The sequence below is a fragment of the Malaclemys terrapin genome, chromosome 16 (genome assembly GCF_027887155.1).
Source record: "Malaclemys terrapin pileata isolate rMalTer1 chromosome 16, rMalTer1.hap1, whole genome shotgun sequence".
In the NCBI taxonomy this organism is placed as follows: Eukaryota; Metazoa; Chordata; order Testudines; family Emydidae; genus Malaclemys; species Malaclemys terrapin.
The window spans coordinates 26724104-26734415 of record NC_071520.1 but is presented as its reverse complement, the minus strand read 5'-3'; the positions used below and the strand labels follow the sequence as shown (position 1 = coordinate 26734415).

At 41.5% G+C, this 10312-nt stretch overlaps 1 protein-coding gene across 14 annotated transcripts in view; it reads right to left on the bottom strand.

Moving 5' to 3' along the window:
* The window catches only part of TMEM120B (transmembrane protein 120B), a 65444-nt gene that overhangs the window by 19510 nt on the left and 35622 nt on the right, over positions 1–10312 (bottom strand). For 10 of the 14 annotated variants that reach the window (XR_008442506.1, XR_008442510.1, XR_008442508.1 and 7 more), the window contains exons 8-11: positions 9873–9934; positions 9161–9253; positions 8614–8678; positions 4063–4131 (exon numbers count right to left, since the gene is read on the bottom strand). Coding sequence is in view for 4 of the 14 variants with exons in the window: in XM_054006215.1 (XP_053862190.1) it covers positions 1882–1995; positions 4063–4131; positions 8614–8678; positions 9161–9253; positions 9873–9934 (403 nt within the window). In the remaining 10 variants the exon portion in view is untranslated. Of the gene's footprint in view, positions 1–1144; positions 1996–4062; positions 4132–8613; positions 8679–9160; positions 9254–9872; positions 9935–10312 lie in introns of those variants that run through there. The other 4 variants (XM_054006215.1, XM_054006219.1, XM_054006218.1 and 1 more) reach the window with 1 other exon arrangement.

Genomic DNA, 10312 nt, shown 5'->3' with positions numbered 1-10312 from the left:
GACTATTTTACCTTCAAGGACATCTAGTTAACAATGCATGCAGGTGTCCTAGTTGCTTCCCATTTAAGTTGCATCCCATTCAAATTAGTACCTGCACTCCAAGGCTTTAAAGTTTTGTGAGAAATTTCTCTGTACGTGAGGTTAGCGGAAGATTTTTTCACAATAATGTGACACTACAGAAATAGCACGTTTTAAAACGATATTTTGCAGCAGAGGTTTTTTTCTGAACAATGCCATGGTTTGGGCTGTAATATGCAGTCCATCCTAGGGGGGAGTAGGTTGTGTTCATAGCATGTCAGTTATTTCTCTGTTTGGGAGCTTTGCCAGGATTCCTGCTAACAGCCTGAAAAATTCCAAAGGTCAGGTTAGAAACAGTACATTTCCAGTCTTCTCTTCATTTGGTTGTGAATTCAGCTGATAGAAAAATCCACCTTGGAGTGATCTATTTCCTTTGTGTTGTATGCTAATGGGATGCAGAGGTTTTGTTAACTTGGAATTGACCCCAAAACAAGCCTGCAAAAAATCCAAGGACCAGATTCATGGAGGCCTTTATATACCTCCAAGCTTAAAATGGAATAATTTGTAAATCCAAAACAAGCTTTGGACATTCTACTCATCTCTAGAGGCAGTATGCTCAGACTGAACATGAAGGGAAGGAGGGAAAACCTCCATTGCTCTATAGGAAAAGCTCTGATTCAGGAGCTACACAGCCCTCATTAGATGGAAAAACATAGTAAGATGTGGATGTGTGTTTTCTTAACAAAGAGGGATAAAAAATTTTTTTACTGCAAAGCAAGCTATAGCATATAGGCAAAAATTCAGTATACAATACTCTAAAAAGCAATGCCTGAGATTGACAAGTACGGTGGTACTAATTCTATTTACCTCATCCAGTGCACCAAGTGCTCCATAAACAACTATGTAGATGAAACCAGACACACAGTCGCTATGCTCTCGCATGAATTGCACACAGGAAAATAATAAGACAAAACACCATGTCACCTGTGGGTGAACACTTTTCACAAATGAAATTAGAGGCCCAAGTGCTGCAATTACAGCCTTCGGTCAGAGCCATGTTCAGAAGAACATGGTTTTGGAAAACCATGGTAAAGGCAACATTTAAAAGAAGGTCTTGAAACAGCTCTGTGTTGTACTATTTATTTTGTGCGTTTTTCAGGGCTGACCAGATTACCTGATCTCTAGCTGAATATCACCAGGCTTCCTGCAAACAAAGCCAATAACAAAACATAACATTTAAACCATTAACTTAAAAAAAAAGTTTGTTCTTTAAATAGTTTTTAAAAAGGGTGCATAGCAGCATGGTACAAATATGGGCAAGTTTCACAGTACACACAGGTTAGCATAGGCCACTGAAAATGTAGTGTTTTAATTAACAGTTTTAGAAATAAACATTAGGTCTGCATTACTGGTTGACCTAAAACATTTTTAAAGTTTTACTAATGTAATACCTGGAATTTCAGAAATAAAATAATGCTGGATCAAAAAAAACCCAACCCAAAACCAAAACAAGAGATGAAGGAACAGAATTACAGTAAATATCACTTTCTCCCTAGACTGGCGTTTGTTCTGGCAGGTGCATGCCACATTACTGCTGTATATACAAAGGAAAAAACACCAAATGTGTTTTGTATTAAATATACTTAAATAATAGGGCTGCAGGCTGGAGAGCAGTGCTTGCATAATACTGTACAGCAGTCTGTGCTGGGAGAGTTCACATTCTTAGCATAACACGAACAGGATTTCTTCCAAGATTTATTTGCAATATAACTGTGGTTTACCAGGTTCAGTCTGATAAATTATTTGCTAAGAGTGGAAAGAAGAGAGATCCCACATTTTAGTGTCCACCATTGCAACCCAGTTTCACAGTTTCTTCATTTCGTCTTTGTTTTTCTGAAGCTTAGTGTGCACCACTTTTAAAGTAGTAAGAAAGTTTCCAAGGAAGAGCAGCAGAAATGTGAGAGCCAGTACAAAAACCTGGGGGTGGGGGGGAAAAAAAACAACACACAAAAGTGATGATCCATTTGGTAAAAATCTTCCAATTATGACAGCAGTGAGATTTGAAAGGGTTTTTTAAAATGATAAGGAGGTCCTGGCCATAAGTAACACATGCACAACCTCCCCCTCCGCTCCCCCGCCAATATCAGGCAAACTTGATACTTGCCTTAAAAAGTCAATCACTATATATGAAAGTTGTATACAAAATAACAGGTCTTCCCTTCGACATGAGTTCTATGGAAGGAGTTTATAGACTTTCCATGCAAGACTGATATATTGGGTGTTTTCAACCTCCGACTTCTATTGTCCTATTTTATAACCAACATTTGTCCTTAAGATAAGGAGGTAACCAAATCTCATGCCTCAGATTGTACACAGAATTTGGGAAGGACTGTCCTGGTCTCTGCCCTACCACCAGACCTACAATTCTGTTAGCAGTAGTAGGGGCAATGGGCACATCTAGAGGGAGAAGATCTTAGTCCAATATACAGAACTCACATGGATTATTCAGTTAACAAGTGTATACTTTTATCATGATCATTTAAATGGGAATTTACAGCCTTTAACAAAGTTTACTACATTTGTACACAGATTATTTTTAAACTACTTCACTGTCTGGGAGACGTCATGGTCCAATTCAACTACCCTGAAGAAAGTGAGGTTGTTCATGCTTATGCCAGGGCTATATTTAGTCCCAAGCCTCAGCATATGTAGGAACGTCCATTTATATGAGAGGAACTACATGAATAATAAGAAGATATCAAGCTAACACTGGAGGGTGCGTCCCTCCTTTTTTACTAGGAAATAAAATCTGAATGCTAGATTGTGTGATGGAGCTAGGGCATGGGGCCTGCTGAATTTTAATAATAAAAAAAAAAAAAAAAAAAAAAAAAAAAAACCAACAGCCCACCACATGAGATTCCCTGTCCTACTGGGTGCGCAATGACTCCTAGATTTCATTTGGATTCACAGATTCAAAGGCCAGAAGGTATCAGAAGGTCTGACCTCCCTGTAGAACACAGGCCAAAGAACTCCCCAAATATTCCTTTTGAAGAAGAGTATATCTTATAGAGAAATGTCCATCTTGATTTAAAAATGGTTAGTGATGGAAAATCCACCATGACTCTTGGCAAATTGTTCCAGTGGTTAATTACCGTCACTAAGAATTTACACCTTATGTCCAATTTCTCTATTTTCAACTTCCAGACAGTGGATCATGTTAGACTTTTTTCTGCTAGACTGAAAGCCCCTTATCAAATATTTGTCCCCCATATAAGTACTTATAATCAAGTCACGCCCCCTCAACCTTCTCTTTGTTAAACTAAATATATTGAGCTCTTTGAGTCTATCACTACAAGGCATGTTTTCTAATCCTTTAATTGTTCTAATGGCTCTTCTCTGAACCCACTCCAATTTATCAACATCCTTCTTGAATTGTGGGCACCAGAACTGGACACAGCCTTCCAGCAGTGGTCACACCGGGGCCAAATACAGAGGTAAAATATCCTCTCTATACCTATTTAAGATTGCCCTGTTTATACTCCCAGGATTGCATTAGCTTTTTTGGCTAAAGAGTCACACTGGGAGTTCATGTTCAGCCGATTATCCACCATGATCCCCACATCTTTCAGAGTCACTACTTCCCAGGATAGAGTCCCCCTCATGTAAGTATGGCCTGCCTACATTCTTTGTTCCTAGATGGATAAGTTCCATTTAGCCATATCTGAATGCATATTGTTTGCTTGAGCCCATCTTACCAAGCGATTCACATCATTCTATATCAAGATCAATACAAGCAACTGAATTCGAGAAAACGTGTACATGTCGTTGGCAATGAGGAACACTAAGTAGAAAAGTATCAGCATCCTTAAAGAGCAGTAATAAAGTGGATACTGCCATATACTTTATAGCTACCTTCTGTGTGGTATTGTATTCAACTGATACAAAGGAAGTTATTCTGACAAATTCTATGTCAATTTTCAGACTAAGGCATTTGGATCAATGATAACATCAGAGTTCTTGTTTATTGTAAACAGAGTTACCTACCTGCCATTCTTTGCATTCCGTATGCCTAGACAGTTCAAAAAGTGTGATTGCATTATAGAGCTGCCAAAACTAAGAAAAAAAAAGAGAGAGAGAGAGAGAGAGAGAGAGAGAGAGAGAGACCACTTCATTAAAAATATAATAAAAATAAAAATGATTGTTAAACAGTTTAGTCTGCTGTAAATTAGCAATTAGCACAGCAAGGGAAGCTACTTGACATGCTGGTGTGTCCTTTGGCAAAAGAAAAAAAAAATCTGAATTTGGAAGCCACATCTATGCATGAGGTACGGGTAAGATACTGGTTGCGGACCATGAAGGATTATGTAAAACACTGCATAGCTATTTATATTTAAGTCTGGTTCTTCAACAAGTCAGCACATTAACGTGACTCAGGCTTTTCATGCACAAGTGCATTCTATTGTATGATGTTCGTTTACAGGTGCATTCCCTGTGGGTGAGAGGGCTGATTTAAAGAAAAAAAACCAACTACAAAACAAACAGTAAGTTTTAAGGTATTAAAACATTTTAATTCTTTTGAAGAGTTTGAGATTGTTATAGGAATTAGTCTTGAATGAACCACAGCAGCAGAGCAACATTGAGCCTCCCTCCTTTTAAAACAAATCAAGAATAATCAATTTCTCCCAGGTAGATTTTCCAATTGTAGTTTTATCTACAAGAAGGGAGGAATACTTGTACATTTTAAGTCCCTTTTCTTATTTAAAATTTTATACTGCACCCAGTATCACCACGTCATTACGTATGTATCCATGGCACATAGTGTGTACCATGTGGTACAAAAGAAGACATGGTCCTGTCCCAGAGAGCTTAGAGTTTAAGGGCCTGAGTCTGCATTCTTTATGAGATTTCAGAGGTTACTCAAGTAAAGGATGGAGGATCAGTGCTTCAATTGGACACTGACAGTACAGGACAAATCTGTAATATACTGGAGAGCTACATGAAGGTCCAATCACAAAGTGGAGTGTAGTTTGTATTTATTGTTTTCAATTACACACTCCTTATGTCGGTGAATTATGGCTGAAATGCTCCATGGAAAATATCTTTAGAAGGTGGAATTTCAGCAAAGCAGTGTGATCAGATGGTATCCAAAGAAAGGGAGGGAACTTTAAGCATAAGGGGCAGCGTAAAAGGGGATGAAGCTATGAGTGGGAGGGTACAAAAAGTGCATTTAGGAGCATAAGCAGTTGGGGGATGGAGGGGAGAATGAAGGCAGAAATCTAGGTGGTGGAGTCAGACAGAGCTTTGAAAATGAGGTGCTTGAATTATTACATTGTGATGTATATTGCACAGGTTTTTGGGTTGTTTTTTAAACTTACTAGCAGCTGGCATAGAGGCAAGGGGATATTTGATCTATGCCCCACAAACATTGTGGAAGTAAATAAAATACCCCCAATGCCCCCAACCACCAAATAAAAATTAAGCCAGAGTGGGGGAGGAGGGAAATTTGTCCTCAAAATAATAAAAGTGGATTCAGGGAGACTGGAAAACTGCACAGTTGATCGAGAAACCAGGTGACCTGCCACCAAGAGGGACTGAAATTGTTCTTTACAGTTTTCAGGCAATTTGTTCATGAACTGAGACACTGCCTTCCCATCTGAATAGTTATACCAGGCCAAGAGGGCCTGGTGGTCAGCAATATGAAGATGTAACCTCCCTCCACACACACACACACACACACACACACACACACACACACACACACACTTTGAATAAACCTCTCTCCCTAAAAGGTTTAACTGATTTGAATCCTTTTTTAGGGGGAGGGGGAGGAGGGGCAAACAGGGGACATAGCCTTAGCTTGACCTTGACAGTGCCTTTCATTTACCATGGCCACTTCCAGTGAGCATGATGTGGGGTGTGAATAAACCTTCTCAAACCCCTGGGATGGAACCTGGTATTTGTGCTCTATGCACTTAGCCATTGGTTGAACAAATGAGGGGGTTTGCCACAGTGACTTGATGGGCTGCATTAACATCTCATGTACAGGAAAGGCTGAAGTAGCTGGGTGCAAAACATTTATCAGCTTGTGAGGATTCTCCTCCACCAGTTCCATTTGATTGCCAAGAGAGGTGTCCATCCTTTTTTAGTAACTTTATAGTCATCCAGAACCGGGGAGGAAGCTTCTGGTAGGAGCGCGTCATCCGGCGATGAGGATGACATATTCAAAGGAGGCAAGGCAGAACCCTCCCGGGGCTGATCTTGCACTGCTGAGGCAGACTGCTGGCACAAGGCTGAGTGGGGAAGTCCATCCATTCTGTGTCTGGATGCTGTTCTGCACCAAACATTAGTGGTTCCTTGGTATCAGGTGGGAAGCCTCCCTTCTTGACAATCTGCTTCGATGAAGAAGCAGAGACGTTGATCTCGATGCTGGTGGTATTCCCCAAGGCATCCAATATGGCCAATGCGGTGGCTGACAGTATCAGAAGCCAGTTATGCCTAGGCCAGGGTTCCCCATCCCTTGATCTGCTCTTGACAGAGCAATTTCTGTGAGAGTAGGAGGCGGCCCTGGACTCTCTGAAGGGGGAAACCTGACTTTGACTATGAGTAAAAATACTCCCAAATCCTAGGTGGTGTGGTACCAGGAGTCGTCCTCGGAGCCCAGGATCTATGTCAAGAATGCAGTACCAGTGGCAGCATTGAAGGCTTCCTAGACAGTGGTACCATGTGATGAGGTGGAGGTGCCATACCCTGGGCCTACTGAGGAGGCCAATGAGTGCGGTACCTGGCCTGAGAACGATGGGGCCGCAACAGACCCTGACGTTGGTGCTGATGGCCATCGCACCTGTGATGATGCCAGAAGAGGATCTTTGCCCTGAATCAGTGGCAATGGCAGAATGGCACCGAAATGGACAGCTGCCCCACCATAAGCAGGGACGATTCATCTACAGCCATCACTCATGAGATGGCCCATCTCAACGGTCCAGGGGTGCAGACAGGAGTCAACAGCTCAGCCCTACGAGAGGTACTGCAAACTAGTACAGGAAATGGCAAGCTGAAGGGCACGCACTATATCTTCGGTACCAGAGTGGCCTTCCATTGCAGAGGAGGCCCGTACCCAGGACTTCAAAGAAGTCAGTGCGTTCTTATGCTTCAAAGGATGGGAATGGTCTGTGGTCTTGCGCCTCGAAAATGATGGCCCTGGTGAAGGGGATCTCCTATAGTCTGTCTGCTGGAGAGACCACGGAAGCACTCCTACAAGAGGTGGTCAATGAACTCCCTTGTGCCAAACGAGGAGGTTCCCTGACGCCAGGCAAAGAGCCATGAGAAGTTAGCGAAGGCTCTCTTCTCTCTGCTTCTTGTTCTGGATTGGAAGCCACAGCAGATCAGACACCCGTCTCTAATGTGACCCTCAGCCAAGCATTTTAAATAGCAAGTCCTCAGGTCACTAATAGGCAGCAGAAACAGGGCTTAAAACCTGGAGACCTTGGCATAAGTTCCCCCAGGACCGGGCAAGGCCCAGAATCCTGCTGTAGCCAAAGAAAAATTAAATAAATTAAAAAGAAAGGATGTCCAAAGACTAAAAACAGTGAGTACCGCTAAATGAAAAAAGCTAAACTATAAGTAACGGTTCACAGGGGAATTAGGCTGGAAAGCCCAGGAGTGCTCTGACTACTAGCCACGGAGGGTAAGAAGAACAAAAGGATGGGTGGGGTGGGTCACGATTTATACCCCGGGCTCAGGGCAGGAGGAAGCCAGTGGACATATGGGGCTGCCTCTAAGGTTACCACTAGGGAAAACTCTCTGGCACTGATGCATGAGACATGCATACACCTACCTAGCGTAAGGGACATATGCAATCACTAAAAGAGGGGGTGCCAGGTAACCAAACAGAAGAACTCCAATGGCAAACTCCTCTAATTACAAAGGTTAAAGGGCTTCTTCATGATCTCATATGGAAAAATAACCAATGAGATGTATTTTCATTAGAAGAGAGCAAAATCTAGTGACTACAGGTTTCTGGAATAATCTGTGTTAAACTAGTCTTCCTACTTTCAACCATTTCATAACTTCTTTCTAAAAGGGATACTCAATTCCCTGCTCTGGAACACAGTTACCATATGCACTATTCAGAGTAGAAGCCGTGTTAGTCTGTATCCGCAAAAAGAACAGGAGTACTTGTGGCACTTTGTTAGTCTCTAAGGTGCCACAAGTACTCCTGTTCTTTTTGCATATGCACTATGTGATCCAAGAGGCAACTTTGTGTTTTGCTACAATTACAGCACTAACTCTGAAAAATCCCTGGTCTTTATGTTCAAAACAAACAAATCAGTGAAATATGTAGGAGCCACAGAGGGTCCTGTGGCACCTTTAAGACTAACAGAAGTATTGGGAGCATAAGCTTTTGTGGGTAAGAACCTCACTTCTTCAGATGCCATCTGAAGAAGTGAGGTTCTTACCCACAAAAGCTTATGCTCCCAATACTTCTGTTAGTCTTAAAGGTGCCACAGGACCCTCTGTTGCTTTTTACAGATTCAGACTAACACGGCTACCTCTCTGATACTTGACACCATGTAGGAGCCAGGTTCTCCAACTTACATGCCCAAAGAACAGGAAGGGAAGAAGGAAGGTCAGCCCTCGCCACATCCAAGACTGAAATCCTTCTGTAAAACCAGAACATTAGGAGACACAAATAAATTAGTACCTACAGGCCCACCACTCTCCTCCACCATCATCTGTTATTATTTTCTGTCTTCTTCAGATAAGATGTTCAGGACAAGGAGCTCTACATTTTATGTAAACCACCCTGGATGCCTATGGCTATACATAAGAAGACAAATGACGAAGATATAATTTTTACATTTAAGATTACAAAGCCTTAAAAATATCAGTTTAATACGATCCTTTTTGTCCAACGTAACAAAAGGGTCATAAATCATTTAGTTTCAGTCTCCTGTTGCTAACATACATACTCAAAATGATCAGGGCAGGATAGTGGAATGATTCTGGGAAGGCTTTGAGATAGCCTGTTTTCACTTCCACAGAGTTTTTGAGAAGTCACATTTAAAACTTTAAGTCAATTAGATGCTGAATGCAAATTAAATGTTTTTTGTAAAACTAAATTAGGGGTTACAAAAACACCCACCTACTGTAAGATCCAAGTGGTTTCTTTTCCCTAATGCACGGAGTCTGTAAAGGCAACCACTTTGATAATAATATTGTAGGAACTGTACACAGCCTGGAAAACAAAGGAATTATTCATTTTAGTTGGAACGGGGCCGGAGAAAACAAAATCATGTTGCAGCGGCTACTCTAACACAAACAGTAAGAAAAGTTAATTCATTGCTATCTGCGAACTTAGGCCTGGTCCACACTAAAAAATTAGGTCGACCCACCTACATGGCTCAGAGGTGTGAAAAATCCATACCCCTGGAGCAATGTAGTTAAACTGGTCTAACCCACCCCCCCAGTTTAAATAAAATTCTTCAACTGACCTAGTGCTATCAACATAGCTACTGCCTCTCGGTGGCACAGGTAGTGTCTATAGTGAAGCACTATAACAGTCAACTGTAGACAAGCCCTTCGTTTAATACTAATGATATACCTATCTCAGAGCTGGAAGGGACCCCGAAAGGTCATTGAGTCTAGCCCCCTGCCTTCACTAGCAGGACCAAGTACTCATTTTGCCCCAGATCCCTAGGTGGCCCCCTCAAGGATTGAACTCACAACCCTGGGTTTAGCAGGCCAATGCTCAAACCATTGAGCTATCCCTCCCCCACGGAACCTTAGTATTTAAGAGGCAGAAGGATAGAGAATCCATATTTCATTCAAGAATTAACAAGGTAAGATATACTTACTCTGAAAAATTGAAAACGCTAAAAATTGATTGCGAAACATTTGATACATGAGTCCATCTGGCCTGATAGAGAGGGGGGTAAAAAAGAAAAAAGATTCACACTTTTGGTTTAATAAGAAATACAAAAACTAATATAAAGTTCCTTTTCCCTATTTCAGTCAAGTCTGAGCCCATAAGTGAATGACATAAAGCAGTTATTCTTGTTATCCAGTGCGGCCCACTAGGCTGCAGTTCTCAGCTTGTGGCAAAGCTTATGAGGTCAGTAAATGTCTAAACATCACAACTCTGGGTTGCAGGCAACTTATCTCATTGGGTTTCCCTGGGTTCTTTTCTCTAACTGGGAATGTTGCCTTTTTAATTAAATGGCAGTATTCTATAGCCAATGATCAAATCATATTTGCAAAAAACAATCAAAATAGGTGTGTGCACCTGAGGGGAGAA